This window comes from Hemibagrus wyckioides, linkage group LG04 (assembly GCF_019097595.1).
Source record: "Hemibagrus wyckioides isolate EC202008001 linkage group LG04, SWU_Hwy_1.0, whole genome shotgun sequence".
Taxonomy (NCBI): domain Eukaryota; kingdom Metazoa; phylum Chordata; class Actinopteri; order Siluriformes; family Bagridae; genus Hemibagrus; species Hemibagrus wyckioides.
Genome location: NC_080713.1, coordinates 14416185 through 14437020, shown reverse-complemented (window position 1 = coordinate 14437020; position 20836 = coordinate 14416185). Strand labels below are relative to the sequence as shown.

At 39.0% G+C, this 20836-nt stretch overlaps 1 protein-coding gene across 1 annotated transcript; it reads left to right on the top strand.

Moving 5' to 3' along the window:
* Nucleotides 1–333: 333 nt before the first annotated feature.
* On the top strand, nt 334–8493 carry psmd8 (proteasome 26S subunit, non-ATPase 8). Its single transcript, XM_058387292.1, has 7 exons — nt 334–494; nt 870–942; nt 1028–1130; nt 2687–2852; nt 5437–5537; nt 7599–7710; nt 7931–8493. The coding sequence occupies exons 1-7, from the start codon at nt 384–386 to the stop codon at nt 8066–8068; spliced, it is 804 nt and encodes a 267-aa protein (XP_058243275.1). The 5' UTR covers nt 334–383; the 3' UTR covers nt 8069–8493.
* Nucleotides 8494–20836: the final 12343 nt, after the last annotated feature.

The following is a 20836-nucleotide window of genomic DNA, read 5'->3' as shown; positions in this document are numbered from 1 at the left end:
GCTTTTTCACAGCAGCGAGTAGTGTGGCCAGTGGTATAGACTTAGCCATATCCCGTGTCTCTACAACTAATGTGATGCCAAAATTAATATAAAGTAATTTAAAAAAATTTACGTCACTCTGTAAACAGGGAAGGAACTGGTATCTGAGAACATAATCCGACGAGTTGAAATTTCAAGTTGATAGGTTGTGGCTTTTACCAAGAGTAGGTGGAGAATTGCAACTTTTCCTGGAACACAGTAGTGAGTAAATCTTGGCATGTTATTTGTTAGATATATGGCGCCATCTATGGGTAAAAAAAAAAACTCTTTCCCATTAACAATATTTCACGACAGTTGCATGCCGTATTAGTGCGCGCCCGTGTCGTACATTTTGCAGAATCACTATGGCGTCTGTGTTGAAAGAGAGTGTTGGGCTGTATGAAACCTTGAAAGCCGAATGGAATAAGAAAAATCCAAATTTAAACAAATGCGGGGAAATACTGAGCAAGCTCAAGGTATTCTTTTTAACTCTGTGTTGAATGCTAGGCAAATGTAAGTGAAAATGAAGATATGAACATAGTGATTGAAGGCGCGAGTGTGCTAGCAAGCTAGTTATTTCGATTTAGCCTGCCAATTTAGCTTAAGTAACTAACATAACATATATACTGTTTGTCAGCACTTATTGTTAATTTATTATTAAGCCCAATCTATTAGTCTAATGTGGTTGGTTGATTTATATTCATTCATTCATTCCATCAACTAATTATTTTAAGTGCATTATTCGTTATTGCTCAAAGAACTAAGATTTCTTAAAAAGACAAGTAACAAAATTACAGAGGAAATCACATTTTGTGGTATGTATCTTGAACGTTTTAATTGTTTCTTTGTAGATTTCGCTTCTGGAGTTGAATTTTTTACCAACCACCGGGACCAAACTCGCTAAACAACAGCTGATTTTAGCCCGTGAGTATTGTTGAGCGTAAAGGACAACGCTGAATTTAGTAGGTGTTCTGCATCATTATGTCTGACCTCGTGTTTTGTTTTGCAGGCGATGTGCTGGAAATTGGAGCTTTATGGAGTATCCTAAAGAAAGACATTCCCTCCTTTGAACGCTACATGGCTCAGCTGAAGTGTTATTATTTTGATTACAAGTAATTTATCATTCATGGATTTGGAATTTATTACATAACATATTTTCTAGATTATTTAACACAGCTGATTTAACTTGTCGGCTAATTACTGGTAAATCAGCACAAATACTTAAATATTCTGCTAACAAAAATTACATTAATTCGTTTACCTATCCAGATATCTGAATTTTTGTATTTCTGGGTTAATAATGTAGAACAATAGAAAACACAGACAAGTTATTACTATGACTTCTAACTTAAACTATGTAAATGTTAATTTATATACACCAGTTATTTGTAGCTTAGCAAAGAAAACTTTACACCTACTAGAATGTGTGTTCATCCCTCAATTCCCTTAATGGTTGGACATCCAGATGCCCTTATTAGCTTAAACTAGTATATGACTAATTCCAGAATTACGGGTACATTTTGACTAGAAAAAAAAAGAATAGGAACCTTTTTTTTTGTTAAACTTTTATTTTATTTTCATAGAACACACTTCAAATAACTTCAAAGTACTGATCGAAAAATCTGTCAACTCTGTTAGACAAGTTGGGTAAAATATATACAGTTAACAAATGTAACAATTTAAGACTCTTAAGTCTTCCATTCCGTTCTGTCTCCATCAATTAAATCATCTTTAAGTCTAATAAGATATAGACTTTTTGTTTTGGAGTAAAAAATTAACACACAACTGAGAAGTTGCCAATATGGTAGCTTTAAAAATTAATGAAGTTCTGTAATGTTTCATATAGTACGAGTACTAGTTAGGCTTATCAGTTCTGATCAATTGTTAACAATAAAACACACAATTTTTTTTTAAAGCAAAACCTTAAAACAGAGTTGACCAAGCATCCATAAAAAAGGTAAAATAAGGCAAAATGCTTAAATGTGATTGGGAACATTTGACTGTCAACTCTGTTATCATTAAAACTTTTAAACCCACTAACAGAGTTGACAATAACAGTTGACATTTTTCACCATTTACCACGTGGCATGGATTTTCACATTATTGTTTCTAAAAAGTAAATAATGGATTCACTGCAATATCACAATGACAGATTTGACAAATAATTATTCTACTATTGGCATATCCTTAAAAAAAAAAAGTTTCCCACCAGAGGAACTGACACAACTTGGTGCAAGTCACACATGCTTTTTCTATGAATACTTTAAAGATTTTTATGCCTTTTTATAACAGAAGTAACAGAGTTGACCAGAATGTAGGGACAGTTGCAAAATGTATATTTTTATTACTGAAATTACAAATACACAAAATTGATATTTTCTGCAATTGTTTATATAAATTAATAAACACACAAAAAAGATGAAAATTAGACTTAATTATTTCATGATAATTCAAGATTGAATGTATGAATCAGGAGCCAAAGACAGTCTATAATACGTGTAGTAGGCATCTTTTAGTTAATAATTTCAAAACAAGTCCGTAAATCTGGTGTTGGTGGAATAGTCATCAATTTAGCTAATTTGTTAGTTTCTATTTTGACAGCTTTTTAAAAAATAAAATTGAAGGTTTGTAATGCCTTCTCTTCTGTTAACTGTTCTGCCGCATACAGGGATGAGCTGCCAGAGTCAGCCTACATCCATCAACTGCTGGGCCTAAATCTGCTATTCCTGCTCTCACAGAATAGAGTGTCTGAGTTTCACACAGAGCTGGAGAGGCTGAGTGCTAAAGACATCCAGACCAATGTCTACATCAGACACCCAGTTTCATTAGAGCAGGTATATGAAGTTTAGCAGTAATTCTATTGATGCATTTATTTACATTTAATCTGAAAATGGTAAAAACTTCTTTCTGAGGCAGTCTATAATCAGGTCTTTTTCTAAATGTTTGTCACCTTTATACTGCCTCTAGGCATACATAGTGTCTTGTATTTTTGGCTGTTTTTGGTGATGAATGTAGATTCATATGTAGTTTCTGGATCATGTTGTTTTTTTTTTTTTTAAAAAGGAGGGAATAACTTAGTTGCCATTAAAAGAGTGAACTGTACATTTGCCAGTGGTATTTAATGCACTCTGGGCAGCTTTCTACTCACAGAAATTTATTTTTTATTCATTCATTCATGAATTCTATACCATTACTCATGCTCCTGACGGGCCATATACAGGAACCCCTAGTGGTACAAAAGTGTAATCACTTATAGTTAGGTCTCAACTCATCCTACTTATTGTCACATCATCCTAATTAACAGAATAATTACTGTCTAAGTTCACTTTAAATGGCAGAAAGGTGACATAGATTAATCACCACATTCCATCATCAAGAGTAATTAGTGGATCATTAGATAATTTTGTTTGCTCAGTACTGTTTTACTCTAATATGCCACCTTAAGAGCAGGGCTATTTTGCGCTCTCTTGGTTTCATCGGGATTCAACTTGATCTCTGGATTATAGGGCGAAAGCTTTTCTGTTGTGCCACTTGGGAGCTGTTTTAGAGTTTTTAAGCCAGATGTACAGTTTCAAGGACAAATTCCAGGAAGAACTTGAACTTTCCAAGCACCTTTGAGCCATATAATATGCCTTGTATGCATTTATATTTACACTATATTGCCAAAAGTATTCGCTCACCTGCCTTGACTCGCATATGAACTTATGTGACATCCCATTCCTAATCCATAGGGTTCAATATGACATCGGTCCACCCTTTGCAGCTATAACAGCTTCAACTCTTCTGGGAAGGCTGTCCACAAGGTTTAGGAGTGTGTTTATGGGAATTTTTGACCATTCTTCCAGAAGCGCATTTGTGAGGTCACACACTGATGTTGGACGAGAAGGCCTGGCTCTAATTCATCCCAAAGGTGTTCTATCGGGTTGAGGTCAGGACTCTGTGCAGGCCAGTCAAGTTCATCCACACCAGACTCTGTCATCCATGTCTTTATGGACCTTGCTTTGTGCACTGGTGCACAGTCATTTTGGAAGAGGAAGGGGCCAGCTCCAAACTGTTCCCACAAAGTTGGGAGCATGGAATTGTCCAAAATGTCTTGGTATGCTGAAGCATTCAGAGTTCCTCTCACTGGAACTAAGGGGCCAAGCCCAGCTCCTGAAAAACAACCCCACACCATAATCCCCCCTCCACCAAACTTTACATTTGGCACAATGCAGTCAGACAAGTACCGTTCTCTTGGCAACCGCCAAACCCAGACTCGTCCATCAGATTGCCAGATGGAGAAGCGTGATTCGTCACTCCAGAGAACGCGTCTCCACTGCTCTAGAGTCCAGTGGCGGCGTGCTTTACACCACTGCATCCGACGCTTTGCATTGCACTTGGTGATGTATGGCTTGGATGCAGCTGCTCGGCCATGGAAACCCATTCCATGAAGCTCTCTGCGCACTGTTCTTGAGCTAATCTAAGGCCACATGAAGTTTGGAGGTCTGTAGCGATTGACTCTGCAGAAAGTTGGCCACCTCTTCGCACTATGCGCCTCAGCATCCGCTGACCCCGCTCCGTCAGTTTACGTGGCCTACCACTTCGTGGCTGAGTTGCTGTCGTTCCCAAACACTTCCACGTTCTTATAATACAGCTGACAGTTGACTGTGGAATATTTAGGAGCGAGGAAATTTCACGACTGGATTTGTTGCACAGGTGGCATCCTATCACAGTTCCACGCTGGAATTCACTGAGCTCCTGAGAGCGACCCATTCTTTCACAAATGTTTGTAAAAACAGTCTGCATGCCTAGGTGCTTGATTTTATACACCTGTGGCCATGGAAGTGATTGGAACACCTGATTCTGATTATTTGGATGGGTGAGCGAATACTTTTGGCAATATATTGTATCTTACATGGCAGTATATTTCCCAAAAAACATCAATAATAAGGAATTTTCACATATTTATTCCCTTCCATTCACTTAATTTTCACATATATTCCATTCACTTCAAGCTGTTTTATTTTATTTTACTTTGCACTCGAGTATCCCTACCTTGTTGGTAAATTTTTTAGACCTTTTGATATGCTCAGCATTGTCTTAACAAGCAGTGCCTTGAGCAGGCTTTTGAATGGGATTTTTTTAGTGTTCATTGCACACGACTGTGCATACCCGCATGTGATAAATGCCAATTGCCTTGTGCATACTGATGTCTTTTCTCACAAATTTAGACTGTTCTAAGCAAGCTATGAAAAATGAGACCCCTGATTATTGGATTAAAATAATTAATTAATTCAATTTTAACATTAATTAATTGATTTGTTGAGATCCAATAATACCCTTAATCTGATTGTTATAGGTAGTTTCTGAATGAATGACTGCTAGATAGGGTAACTGGCAAAGGGCTATATTTGCTATATTTTTTTGTTTCTGCTATAGTACTTGATGGAGGGCAGCTACAACAAAGTTTTTCTTGCAAAAGGGAATATTCCTGCTGAGAGCTATACCTTCTTCATAGACATTCTGCTTGATACTATCCGGTATGTATTGCTGACATGTATCGACTGAACTTTATAAATGATTTCCTCCTAAGAGGTTAACAAATTAGAAATAACTACATTAGTGTCATACCAATACTAACAGGGAACATGGAAAATATATGTATTGTGATTTATTACTGGTCACTGCAGCTATATGAAAACCCTCATTAATTTTCATATACAGTGAGGGGAAAAAATTATTTGATCTCCTGCTGATTTTGTACGTTTGCCCACTGACAAAGAAATGATCAGTCTGTAATTTTAATGGTAGGTTTATCTGAACAGTGAGAGACAGACTAACAACAAAAAAAATCCAGAAAAACACTTCAAAAAAGTTATACATTGATTTGCATTTTATTGAGTGAAATAAGTATTTGACCCCTTTGCAAAACATGACTTAGTACTTGGTGGCAAACCCTTGTTGGCAATCACAGACGTCAGACATTTCTTGTAGCTGGCCACCAGATTTGCTCACATCTCAAGGAATTTGGGCCCGCTCCTCTTTGCAGATCCTCTCCAAGTCTTTAAGGTTTTGTGACTGACCCTTCCACAGATTTTCTATGGGATTAAGGTCTGGAGACTGGCTAGGCCACTACAGGACCTTAATGTGCTTCTTTTTGAACCACTCCTTTCTTGCCTTGGCCGTGTGTTTTGGGTCATTGTCAGGCTGGAATATCCATCCACGACCCATTTTCAATGCCCTGGCTGAGGGAAGGAGGTTCTCACTCAAGATTTGACGGTACATGGCTCCGTCCATCTTCCCTTTGATGCGGTGCAGTTGTCCTGTCCCCTTAGCAGAAAAACACCCCCAAAGCATAATGTTTCCACCTCCATGTTTGACGGTGGGGATGGTCTTCTTGGAGTCATAGGCAGCATTCCTCCTCCTCCAAACACAGCGAGTTCAGTTGATGCCAAACAGCTGGATATTGGTCTCATTTGACCACAACACTTTCACCCAGTTCTCCTCTGAATTATTCAGATGTTCACTGGCAAACTTCAGATGAGCCTGTACATGTGCTTTCTTTAGCAGGGGGACCTTTCAGTCTTTCACGGCGTAGTGTTACCAATTGTTTTCTTGGTGACTATGGTCTCAGCTGCCTTGAGATCATTGACAAAATCCTCCAGTGTAATTCTGGGCTGATTCCTCACTGTTCTTATGATCATTGAAACTCCATGAGGTGAGATCTTGCGTGGAGCCCCAGACCGAGGAAGATTGACAGTCCTTTTGTGTTTCTTCCATTTGGGAATAATCACACCAACTGTTGTCACCTTCTCACCAAGCTGCTTGGCGATGGTCTTGTAGCTCATTCCAGCCTTGTGTAGGTCTACAATCTTGTCCCTGACATCCATGGACAGCTCTTTGGTCTTGGCCATGATGGAGAGTTTGGAATCTGATTGATTGCTTCCTTCTGTGGACAGGTGTCTTTCATACAGTTAACGAGCTGAGATTAAGAGCACTCCCCAAGAGTGCTCCTGCTGTAATCTCAGCTCGTTACCTGTATAAAAGACACCTGGGAGCCAGAAATCTTTCTGATTGATAGGGGATCAAATACTTATTTCACTCATTAAAATGCAAATCAATGTATAACTTTTCTGAAATGCATTTTTCTGGATTTATTTTTGTTATTCTGCCTCTCACTGTTCAAATACACCTACCCTTAAAATTACAGACTGATCATTTCTTTGTCAGTGGGCAAACGTACAAAATCAGCAGGGGATCAAAATTTTTTCCCTCACTGTATTTTCAGATTTGTTATTAGACATTATGGTTTTACTTCATTCTTGCCTAAGCAATCATAGTATTATGGATGATATGCTCTGCATTCCACAGAGAATCCAGGTCTTTTTAAACTGGATTAGGCATGTTGCAGCAGGAATTTAAGGAATTTGGAGTTTCTAAACTGGGATTAAAATAAAACGAGCAAATACACATTGACCTTTTTACTCAGGAATATGAGAATATGAATATATGTTTCCAAATACACATATTAAAAGTTGTATTTAATCTAAATTAAGACCTTAAAATGTTCACTAAATAATTGACAACTTCTACTCTTTAAGTGATGAGATTGCAGGTTGCATAGAGAAGGCATATGAACAGATTCAGTTCAGTGAGGCAACAAGGGTGCTTTTCTTCTCCTCACCAAAAAAGATGACAGAATATGCTAAGAAGGTAAGTATATGCTGTAAAGTTTACAGTAGAATTTCTTTGGAGTGTTTATCAAATTGCATTGTTAAAATGATCAGATTGCTTCAAAACCTAAAAACTTTTCTGACATTATTCGGGTATTTTTATTTCCCTTTTCAAATAAAATGTTTTTTTCCCCCCATTATCTCTTCTATGTTGGTGCTTGAATTGTCCAATGATCTGTGCCTTGTGTTTTCTCCTATAGAGAGGCTGGACTCAGAGCCCTGACGGTTACTACTCTTTCAGCCCACAGCAACAGCGGACAGAGGAAGTAACTATTCCTTCAACAGAATTGGCCCAACAAGTCATTGAATATGCAAGACAGCTTGAGATGATTGTGTAACTTCGTTACATATGAACCCCTTAAATGCTACCAACACACTTACATTAGATGGATTCATTATAATTCAATGGGATTTGAATATTTACAATTTAAACACCAAGAATGTGTTATGTGGAAAAGAGGGGTTTCCCAGGACTGGTGCTATTAAGGACACACATTTTATCATTTATTATTCACTTGTGCCTGGGATAAGCTGACAAGGGAATCAGACAGTTGTGTGTGCTCATTGTGGGGTGAAACGTGTCTTTAATAAAGTTTTTGTGAGACTTCCGCACAGTTTTATCACTCTGGACAAAGAAAATTAAACACCTTCAAGTTGGCAGTTATTTTTTAGGTTAGCAACTATGAAGGCGACTATAGGGCAAACAGAGTTCTGATTAATGTGTGCAAGTTAAATTTCATTAAAAGCCAAAAACCTGTTGACCTGTTCGTTGTAGGTCTCTGAGTGTTTGCAGAATTACTGCACATTTAGATGCTCATGCTTTGTATCCTAGCAACTGAAATAGGATTGCTGTGAAAGTTTGCAGGTGCTTTTTAATTGGTCATTTTTTGTACCCATTAATGGCCTGGCCTAAGAATGCAGCTGTTTTTTCTGTAATGGACACAAAGTATTGTGAAAATTATGAAGAATAAACTTACAAAAATGTATTAGTCACTGCATTTAAGAACTATGACATACATTAGTGAAACCTTTATTTAGAGGTAAACACTATACATTCATCTGATTTAATAAAGGCATAGTGAGCCTAAGTAAGATATATTTTGCTTAAGCAAAAAGTAGTTGTAATTACAACTAAAGTTTTCTTTGGCAAGTCTCTGCAAGCACGCTTGAATTTGGCCAGTTTCTCATATTTTTAATGGCAGATCCTCTCAAGCTTTATCGAGTTGGATGGGGAATGTCTGTAAACTGTCATCCTCAGGTCTTTCTACAGATATATCTAGTTCACTCAAGGGCATTCAGAGTCTTGTACCAAAGTAATTTATCAGTGTCCTGGCTGTTTGTGTTAGTTTACTTTGCTGAAAGGTTGCATTCTGTAAGTTTTCTTCATGGACCTCTGTCTATTTGGCTGCAATTCTGTGGTCTTTCCAGAGCATGATAGTATGCATGGTATTAGCCAGTTTGTGAGCAATACCTAGTTTATCCAGTTGTACAGTTGAGGCCAAAAGCTTATGTACACCTAAGATAAGCAATAGAAGTGTTTTATCAGTTTTGTGAAATTTCTTATGAAATCAATTTGGGCAACTATTTTGTTAACATCAAAAATAACTTCAAATGTATTAGAGGCAGATTGATTTAATATTTAATTTGTCAGAATGCTAGAATTTTTCATAAACCAAGAATACTCTTTTAATGTGACTCCTGCTTGACCAAATTTCATAATTATGAGTTAACTGAGTGTACCTGTGGCTTTATTTAGAGCCAATGAATTTTCTGTGTTGTTCAACAGGTACAGTATGTAAACGTTTGCACTTAACTGCTAAACACAGTTATTCTGGTATTGTTAAGCAGTGAAGGGCTACATCTGGGAGCCCACCAGACCCTGCATAGGCATGGAAATTTCATTTAATTTACTAACACTGTCTTTTTGATCTAAGCTTGCTCACTTATTTAGACTTAGGGCCAATTTATCTTAGCCAATCTACTGGCATGTTTTGGAAGGTGGGAGGAAATGAAAAACTACTGCTGACACCATAGATTTACCTTGCCTCATGGCTTATAGCTTCATCCTTACTGCTTTGGAAATGATAGAAGACTAGTGACTAGGGGTGCTACTAGCTGTTTTTCTTTTTGACATGCTATTGCAGCTTGGGGCAAAAGGGAGAGGTTTAGCAGTGGTACCTGGTTTTTGTGCTTTAGTGACACTGGTGACTGTTTAAGGTTAATGGTCTGAAGTTTCCTACCTGAAGTGTGTGATTATTTGTACAGGGAGAGGTGACAAAGTTGAAGCTGGCAATGATGTTTCTGGAGCTTTGTATATGCATGGGTAGAGTACACCTTGCTATTTACCTTTGCTTTTGGTTCTGCTGGGGATTGTTTCATAGCTTTAGTGGTCTCAGCAGTAGTGGTTTAATGGTATAGTGCTCATCCTGGATACTGTCTTAACAGTTTATAATATGCCATTTGCTTATGGTGTACTTGGCTACCATCAAAAGAGTTCCTTTGAAAGCTTCCACAGAAGGAATGACATTTAAAGCTTTATTCATGACTGAATACAATTGCAGATATTAATCACCCTCTTGGTGTGGCATGTGAAATACCATGAAAATGACGCACAAGAAATGGCAAAAAACATGAATAACATCAAACAATTCTGCATTCTGCTACTTTATGCACGTTTGATCTGTGCTAGAGCTAATGTCCAGGGTAAAACTGCCAAACATGACACATTACCTCCTCTTCAGCCTTCTTCCCTAGCTTTACAGATTAACCTCACAAACATGCCACTCATGAGAAATCTAAAATATCTACAGCTTATCGTTGATAAGTTGTCAAAATGGGTTGAAGCCTTTCCCTGTGCAAAAGAGAGTGCAAGCACTGCCACTAAAATCTTATCAAAGGAAATATATTTCAGAATATTTATAATAACAGCAATATTGCTCACCATGAAAAGTTATTTTAGCTTATTTTTTTCAACTATCACCACAGCATTTAAAGCAGGCAACATCCTATTCCCAATGATCCACACAGGTCATTCCAACAAAGGTCAGGTGATATCTCCTATAAAAGCTCAAAAACAAATTCAGCAACCTGGCTCCTAGGAGAAAGATTAAAGGTTAAAGATTCCTGTCTTTGTTTTCACTTCTATGGTATGCACAAGCCTGTCTGCACATAGATAGACATAAATAAGAATTGGCATTGCTGTAGTGTAGGTAAGTACTCCTTTAGCCATCTAGACCAAAAGATGTCTACCAGATATTGTAATTGTGTTGGTAAATGCTAAAAGGCTCCTAGAGGTAGAGTTTGACTAGAATGGAGTAACAATAGATGATTTGGTGTGAGTGGTAGAAGATCTGATGGGTCATCAGAGGGTTTAGTAATTGGTCTAACATTAACAATACAGTCAACAGATCAAAGAAGTGCTGACAAACTCCTCATCTGAAGCCTTATCTAACAGAACAGCGATCAGTATGGAAAGAACTACGAATTTGTTGCTCCCAAACACCACCCATGTAGGAGGCAGTGGGTAGATTGAAGATCCATTTTACATTGTTCTGCAGCAAATAATATATTTCACTAATTCTGATCACTGATGGCTTTTCGCAGTTCTTGTGATCTACCCACAAAATTGTTCCCATTATCTGATTGTATCTCAGTGGGTGGGCCTCTCCTAGCAATAAACTGCTATAAGCATTGATAAAGGAGTCAGTATCAAGTGTATGCGCAAGTGGATCTTGTAGTAACAAGAACAAGAAGTAACAAACATCTTTTGAACTGCTGCTCACCTTCTTAACCAAGAATGGCCCAAAATAGTCTATGCCCACATGAGTGAACGGAGGTCATTCTAGAGCCAGGTAGGTCTGCCATTTCCTGGGTTTGTAGCTTAGCTCCTTTAGGATCCACAAACGTTGGCAGATTTCTCCAAATACTCGTTCTTGACCTGCATGGCTCAGCTGGACATGGTAGTGGCTAATAATCAGCTGGGTAAATTGATGATTGTTAGGTACGATCACTAGGTGTTTAGCCTTGAAGGAAATTGGGGCATTTGTTAGTCATCCTCAAAGGGTTTAAGCTTGAGAAGATTTGAAAACTGTGATTTGTATGTAATTGAGAATGGCTAATTCTGCTTGTTGGAGCTCCAAACCCATCTGCGAGTACAGACTGTGCTTCAATGACCTTTCATGAAACAGTTCAAGCAGAGCTTCTTTTGTTGAACAAAGGTTAAATGCTCTTGTGTGAACTAAACACTTGAAACTGGTTCAATAAATGTCCTTCAGTGCACTTTGGACACTTAAATCCTGATACTGTCTTTGGTGTGGATGATGTGGTACAATCATTTATAGCCAAGTCTGTTGCGAATGCTTGCCTTTTCTTACTGAAACTGGTCTTGATTTAGAACTCGCCACAATTTGTAACAAATACTGTAACGATTGCGAAACACCAACTAAAACGGAGATCGAACCTGGATCTCCGTGGTCGTCATGATCTCCCGCAAACAGTTTATCAGACCTGCAGGATAAATTAAAGCACTGTTTTATTAACAAAACTCAGAACAAGACTAATACACACTGGACAAATAAAAAGTGATTAACAAAATGTAACGATAACATGGGAACCTGGAAACATAACAGGGTCTGACCAAAAGACAAACGAACAACAAACAATAATGACTGACAAAGACAAAAGGCTGATTTATAGGACAAAACATCAGGGTAAATGGGGAACAGGTGACATTGCAAGAAAGTGGAACAATAGGAGGGGCATGGCACAAAACATGTGGGGACTACACAAACAAAAAACAGGCTATGATGACTCACCTGCCAACACCCTGGTGGTCTGGCAAGGAACAGTCCCAGTAGCTCCTGACATAGACCCCCTTTAAGGCGTGGCTTCTGAAGCTTCTCAGCTGAGCTTTGGAGGCAGAGCGATGTCCTCCTTGGAACCATGAAGTGGAGTAGTGTCCTCGGCTGGCAAGACGGCAGAGCCATGTTTCCAGTAGGGTCCATTAAAAAGGGAAGTGGCCTCCACCAAACCTGGTGCCAAGCTTGTCTTCCATGGAACCATAAGTAGAGTGTATGTCCTAGGCTGAAACAGAAATGGAGGCACATCCCTGCAGAAACAGGGAAAGGAAGCATCCACCGCTAAATCGCTAAAGAGTGGAGCGGTGCAGACAAAGGCCAACAAGCAGATGGTCAAACGGATGTCCTCACCAATGTTCCTGGGCCATTGCCAATCCATGACAAGTCCTTAGAAAACAAGAATCTAACTGGGCGATCAGCAAAGTGGTCAGTCATTCTGTAATGTTTGGGAGACACCATCCGAAGCGGGGAGTGAACCTGGATCTCCATGGTAGTCACGATCTCCAGCATGCAGTTTATCAGACCCACATGCAGAAGAAATTAAAGCATGGTTTTATTAACAAAACTCAAAGCAAGACTAATACAGGACACTGGATAAATACAATGTGATTAACAAAATGTAATGATAAAATGGGAACCTGGAAACAAAGCAGTGCCTGACCAAACAACAAACAAATAACAAACGACAAATCTGGCGAGGCTTTTTGGGCAGATACAAAAAAAGCGGAACATGGGGGAGGGAGGGTGGGTGTCCCCACAGAACATCTCCATAGCTTTGCAACTGCATGTTATCTTTAATGTCCTTGTAATTTAGCACCTTGTCAACACTTGATATTGCATATGGCTTGCTGAAAAACTTCATAATAGCCATAGCTCAGGCTAGAGTTAAGGTTGTACAACAGTGTAGCTTGACCAACAGTGTATTGATAAAGCCAATTGAGTTTCTCTTTGTCTGGCACTGTCAGTTCAATCTCATGAACTGCCAATACTTCAAAGGTTCTCCTTCAAACTTAATGATGTCAACAGGTGGTAGATGCATAGAATCAATGTGTGACTGATACTGTTGCTTTGATAGCTCAAGGAATTGGCATATAGAATTCTCGTTCATTGCTGAGAGTGATGGACGAAAATTAATACTTGGGTTACCTGGACAGGTGTCGAGAAATCTAAATTTATTGCTGTTAACCATTCAATGGGTTTCCTCCATCTCGGCTTCTTTAAGTTTCAATAAGGTTTTCAGTCCATCTACTTCCAATTCGCTTAAACTTGAACTCTGTTCACAGACATTCTCCCTTTTGAGCTATATGCACGAAAAACTCTTCCCTTTCATTCTGTCTGAGATTGTGTAGCTCATGAAGCTGGGTAGATAGTAGGCCTATAGCACTGTTTTTTCCTCCTGGACATCAAGTGCATTTTAAGTCTCTATGTTTGACTCCTCCATTGATTGCTTAAAGTCCTCATGCCAGATCAAGACTGAACATCACACAGGACTGAGGGTAAATAACCTTTAGAAACATCAAGGTCACCATCATCTTCTAATGTTTTATGGTACATGTTGTGAACCTCACAAAACCAAATAACAGCTTTGTCCAAAGCAGCAAGTTTCATATCCACCTCTTTGGGTTGGTTACAGTTCATAGTAGTAGTAACTGTAGCTGTAGTAACCTGTCATCAAGCATTTCACTAAATCTTTTGCATCTCCTCATTGAAGCTTGAGACTTTGTTGTTGTTGGTGGTGTTGATTGGGAATAATAATCATCTCTGAATCTTTGTCCATGTTGTTGTTAGTATTCCTAATTCTGCATGTTTGACTTTAATGTTACCAATTAAGATAATACTGAGAAGTAAATGTTTAGTTTGAGTTAAATTTCCCTTGTGCAGAACTCACACCATTCAGATTCAGTTGGTCTGAGGGTGTGTGTGTAGTCAAACTGTAAAAAAAAAATCAAAATAAACAATTAACATCTAAGTTATTTCGCACGTCCTCACATTAATAAACCTAAAAAATGGACAAATGTCTCTTTGTAAACCTTAAATCTTACACATTATGTTTATTAATAAATAAATAAAACCAACCAAATGCAACTTATACTGCAAGAATAATCCAACATTTGCCATAAACATTAGATGTCTCAACAGCACTGAACAACTGTATAATTCCAAATTGCAATTTATAATGTTAACATCAAGAACATCATAACATTTATAATAACAAAGGTATTGTTCACCACAATGGGAAAATAGTTTTAGGTTAGGTTTTTCAACTAGAATCACCACAACCTTTAATGAAGTCTTAATTTGAACAACGTGACATCTTCCTCCTTTTACCTAGGCATAACCTCAAATCAGCATCCTTAAAAGGACAGCATCCAACACAAAAAATGTATTAGCTTGCACACATCTGATCATCTCACAGAATATAGAAATTCTAAATTTATTCTGCTAGACACTGCTTGGTCATTCTTGAATTTGTTCATGTTGTGGTCCTGATAAATTAACTCAGCCATTGCTTGTCATATTTTAATAGGGACCTTGTGCTCCTGTATAAGTAGTCTTATGTCTCAGCAGCAGTGTGGGGGCAATCTGTATACGACCTTTACCGAACAGGTTAGTGAGCCTTCCTCTGCGAGAACACAAGAAAATTTGTTTCCCACAGTAGTCAGTGGTCATTGTTTCCCATAGACAACAATAATGCAGCAGACATCTTGTTTATTGCTCGGACTGACTACCCTCTGCCCTCTAGCATGCCTGGCCTTAGAAGGTTACTGTTGTTTGAGGTTGGGGTTGTGGGGCAGTCCAGAGAGTAGTGAGATCTTTAATGTTCCTTAAGAGTGTGCACAGGTCCACTGGGACCTACGAGGGCATTTATATCAATTTTGCATATATCTTGGCATGGTCTATGCTAATTTTGTGATGTCTTTTGTCTTTGATCTCAAATTATGACCACAGTATCCTTTGTTTAAGACCAAGGAATTCTTAGTTTTGATTGAATAAAATGTGTTGAGCACAGATACTCCATAATCAGCCCACCTGTATAGATATGTCACCTCCTCTGTTCACATCTTTGATGTCCATTGTTAATGCCTTTGTTACCTATGAAGAATGTCTTTTGTCATTAGCCCACCTGTAGAGACCTCTGCCACCACCTCTGTTTATACCTTTAATGCCTATTGTTGAACTCATTTTGTTACCCATGGATATTGCCTTTTGTTGCACATACAGTAGATAATGAAAAAGACCACATCTTTTGGTTGTTTAAATACTTCCTGTCTGTCTCAATAAACTTTGAAGAGCATTGCTACACTGACACAGACACGGCGTGGTTCTTTTGGCATTATTCTTCCCTGATATCAGCTCAGAGGTAGCAGGAGCAGTGTGAATCAGACTTCCTCTCCAAAGTGAACCCAAAAGAAAATTCTATCACATGCCAAAATAATTGGACAGTTCATCAAGGCATCGGATATGCATTAAATTTAGATACCACACTGATTTTTTAAAATTCCACACAAAAGCGCACTGATGTGCTAGTCTTGGCACCAACAACACCGGGCTGCTCCAGTCACTGTGCAATGTTGCACAAAACCTCGAGTTTCTCATGAACCACATTTTTTGTGATCAGGCATCCAGTATGGGTGACTGCACACAACCACCCCTGGAGAACTTTCCTTGCTTAAGGGCCCAACAGTGGCAGCTTGGAGTGCTGGGGCTTGAATCTGATCACAGAAATTCTCCTGTGCAAAGTGTGGATGTTTGGTCTCAGGTCAAGAATATACTAAATTTCATTTTTATTGGTGGAAAATGATGTCTAGGACACTACAAGGGTTCTGCTTGTGTAATATTTTAAATGGGAGAAAACCCATGAAGGCATGTGGGGCCTCTTGTACTGCAAATAACATGGACTTGAGTCACTTATCCTAATTCCATTCATCATCTTGACTGAACTTAAAAATCATGTTTGATTTGCATTTTAATGGATCAACCAGCTTGTCTGTAAATTGTATAATCCATAGGACCAACAAAAAATTATTTCCCTCATAGAGTCTATTCTAGCAGATTCACCAGAAGACATTCGTGACATACCACACAGCACCTGCAAACACTGCCACAAATACCCAGCCAATAGAAGGGGCAATGAGACGATTTAATTTTTATCATGAGCTGCATGGAACAGAAGTTCAATTTGGCTCATCCTATTCATAATAACAGGAAAGTATAGGTGGTTTAGCACTCCAATGGCAGACCATCAATTACTCTGGTGTGCCTCAGGTATTTGCTGTGCAACTGCTGCAAGGAAAAATCCCTGAGGGGAATCCCTGCCCAGGCTGGAGGGGTGGAGCCCTCCTCACCCCTCTGTTCCCCTGACACAGAGCTGATGTTGACAGCTCCAGCACCCAAGCCATGTTCCAGACCATGCTTAGCTACTGCAGACCCATCCACAAACATTTTCCTCACTAATGCCTGAAACCTTGGCCAATACGTCCCAAGAATTAGTGAATGTGTGAGGCAAGGACTAACCACTACCTTCACTTCATGCTTTTCTCTCAGAATTTAATTGTTACTAGTACCAGCAGATATTCATGAACATCCCAGCACAAACCTCACCTTCACCAGTTGTGCATTTCCTAATGCACTGCATTGCATCAGGCTTTTGTGGGCAGTGGCCTGGTTGCACCCTGAATACACCAAGGCCTGATGTGTACTTCTTTCTATACTCACTATGATGTGGTATGCTCCTGTTCAATCAGGGAAGGCCTAAATTGCATCATCCATCTTCTTCATTCACGGACACTGATCTTGTAATCTTGAAAGTGAGTGTTGATTTTTATATCTGTTATAGTTTGATTCTATTTCTAGTAAAGTGATTTATTATTTTGTAACCTGAATTTGATTTAACTGTATACTGTTTCTCATGATATATCCAGTGTACACAGCACTGCTTTGATTTTCTCTTCTTTTTGGCTCTCCTTGCATCTCCCCTTTTGCCTGTGATCTTACACTAATGCTACCATTTTTCCTGTTTGATCTCTGAAATAAATCTAGTTTATTACACCCAAGTCAATAACAGTCATCCATGCACAGTGGAAACTTTCAGTTTAAATTTCCCAGCATTTAGTTTAATTCTCCTATGTGCATGGATGAGTGGGCATGAATGTGCCCCTTTTGTTCTCAGACCAAGTGTTAGTGCACCCCTCTGTTCATGTGCATTCACATATCAATTCAACACACACACACACACACACACACACACAATATCTCCCCATGCAGGTTCACTAAAAGTTCTATTATACATTGCTACAAGTTTGTGTTTGCTGATTTATTTGCTCAGTAAATGCCATTGTGTTGAACCAAGCTACTGTTGAATATCTCCAAACCTTCAGAAGACTATTGGAAAGAATATTGGTAAAATTAATTAATAAATAACATTTCAAATATCTTTAATTATTTTAATAATAACTGAAGCCCTGAATATTAATCCAAGTAATTTTATAAGACTAATTGAAGACTTAAAGAAAATATACATAAGCACCTACAACATGCAGATGTTTTACAAGCCTATAAGTAATTTCTTTACAATGTTTAATTTCATCATCTGAATGTTGTGGTTTCATCTGTGGTTTCAGGCTGTGACATCAGTGTAATTGTTTGTGGCACATGGATGGTAGCATCAGTTGTCACAGGCGTCTTATTGTATTTCATGTAATGGTCTGCCTTTTTCACAGGTTGAACTGTTTCTGGGAGTTCTTAATAAGCTTCTTTTGGTACAGCTTTTTTGGGGGTAAAGGAATACAGAATGAAAAATCCACTATGAAGCTAAGCTATGAGGGGTTTCTAGGAGTGAAGCTGAAAACAAAGTCAACACAGACAATGAGGATGGTGGAGTGCTTGATGTAGCTTTATTAATGCTTCCAGAATGCTCACTAATGTCTTCCTAGGGGCCACTGAACTGCTGATCATGGTAGGTATTTAGCATAATAAATTGTGATGGCTCAGCTTGATGTAGGCCCTCCACCTTCTTTTTTCTTGGTATATGAATTTCCTGCTTGGACTCCAAAATATATGCACAATATGACTGTTCATCTCTTTGCAGCACTACGCCGAATATAGTTGAATGACATATTTTGTGAAGTCAACATAATATTTGTTGATTTGTGTTCCACATATTGAGTTGTTTTGACACAAGGATCAAGGAAGTCTTAGTAAAGCAGGCCATTTTTTGTATGACAATCAAAATAAATTGCATACATGGCCAAAACACCAGTGTCGAAATGAATCATGGTTTCCTCATGACTTTCCAAGTAAACTGGTGCATGACTTGTTTTCAACCTGCTTAAGTTCTCACACATCACCCCACTGCTGTACTCTTTCTGTACTCTTGCTGTACTTTTCTGTTCTGGCACCAAGGTGGTGGAATGAACTTCCTCTGGATGGCTGATCAGCTGAGTCACTGGCCATCTTCAAATGATGGGTGAAAACCTACCTCTTCCTGAAACACTTAAAATAGCACTTATTTTTCCCTGTTTTATGTATTTAATTTAAAATATCCTCCTAAGAGTTTTAGGTTGATGGTATCCTATGTTTATAACCTAGTGAACCAGTGGTGCTGTATTCATTGATAGAGACTTTTGCAAAGCACATTTGTATGTCCCTCTGGACAAGGGTGTCTGCTAAATGCCTTAAATGTAAATGTTCAAAGCTTTTTAAAGTTCTGTAAAAGGTCATAATAATGGCTTCAGAAATCAAGAAATATTTTATATACTGTAGGTACTGTCCAGAAACCAATTAAAAATAAAGCCATTGAAGTCATTGTCCACTTTTTAGAAACACCTGAACAACTGCAGTTACACACTCAGCCAATGCATTGCACTGCTGCAGCCTGGTTGGTTGATTAGATACTTGCATGAATGGGCTGGTGTGGAGAGCTTCCTAAAAAGTGGCAAGTGAGTATTTTTAGTTTTTCAGTGAATGTTACAAAAATAGGCCTACTGCAGAATCATTTTATGTTTGTCACTAAAATCACATTAAGACTAAATAATTCTTAAGGTTAGGTAACCTTAGATGACATAGTTAACCTGTCCGGAAAAATTAGCAACCACCTTACAAAGAACCTTATTCACAGATTTTGCCCTATTTTACTAAGAGGTTTCTGGAAGTTTATTTGCAAGTTATTTCTGTTACTCATCTTTCTGCCTGCTTTTCGAAACTAGATATCTGTAGACCTTGTGTCCCAAAATCTTTACAATCAGTTCTGCATGTGATTTGTTCTGCCTTGTTCTGTTTGTTTACATTGCCACATGTCTTTGTTTTGATTCTTGTCCTGTCTTCACTCCTGTTGTCACATCCTTTTTGTTTCATGATTGAATTCACCTATTTTCAGTTCATATTTGATGTCCTAAGGGTATTTAAACCCTTGTGTGTTGTGTCCTGAGAATAAAGTGTTGTATCTTCATCATCTCACTGAAGTTTCAAACCCCATTCAATAACGAGGCCAACAGAGTGGCCTCGTGTACAGAGATCTCTCAAGAGGCTGACAGGATGGCCTCCAGCACATAACTCCAAGCCCTGTTCCACACTGAGGCCGATGTAATGGCCTCCAAGCCAGATTGCAAGCCCTGTTCCAGGCCCTATTCCATGCCAAGGCCAATGTGACAGCTTCCCAATCCAGGTTCCAAGCCAAGTTTCAAGCCCTGTTCCTTGCCAAGGCTGGCATGGTAATCTCCAAAGCCAGGTTCCAAGCCCTGTTCCACACTGATGCCCACCAATGCCAAGCTTCCTCCAGAGGCTTACGTGGAGGTCTCCAAAGCTCAAGAACTCTTCCCAGAGGCCAACAGAGTGACCTCCAATGCTCAAGAGCTCTCCCCAGAGGCCTCCAGTGCAGAGATCCAAGCCCTGTTCCACACAAAGGCTGACATTACAGTCTCTCAAGACGGGTTCGAAGCCCTGCTCCACACCAAGGCCAAAGCAGTGGCCTCCCAAGCCAGGTTTGCTTTGTTCCAAGCCAAGGCTGACATGGCAGCCTCCTAAGCCAAGCTGAATGCCAAGGACAACATGGCAGCCTCCCAAGCCAAGTTGAACTTAGAGGCCAAGTGACGACCTCACAGACCCGACTGCATGCTGTTTGCTGAGGCTGGTGTGGCAGTCTTTCAGGCCTTGTTCCTCTCTCAAACCCTGTTCCATGCCGAGGCCAATGTGGCGACCTCCCAAACCAGGTTCCAAGCCCTGTTCCACCCTGAGGCCAACGTGGTGACCTTA

Coding starts and splice junctions, on each gene's coding strand:
- psmd8 (XM_058387292.1), top strand. CDS start 384: ATGGCGTCTGTGTTGAAAGAGAGTGTTGGGCTGTATGAAACCTTGAAA. Junction 943..1,027: donor ACAACAGCTGATTTTAGCCC/GTGAGTATTGTT, acceptor TTTGTTTTGCAG/GCGATGTGCTGGAAATTGGA. Junction 1,131..2,686: donor TGTTATTATTTTGATTACAA/GTAATTTATCAT, acceptor TGCCGCATACAG/GGATGAGCTGCCAGAGTCAG.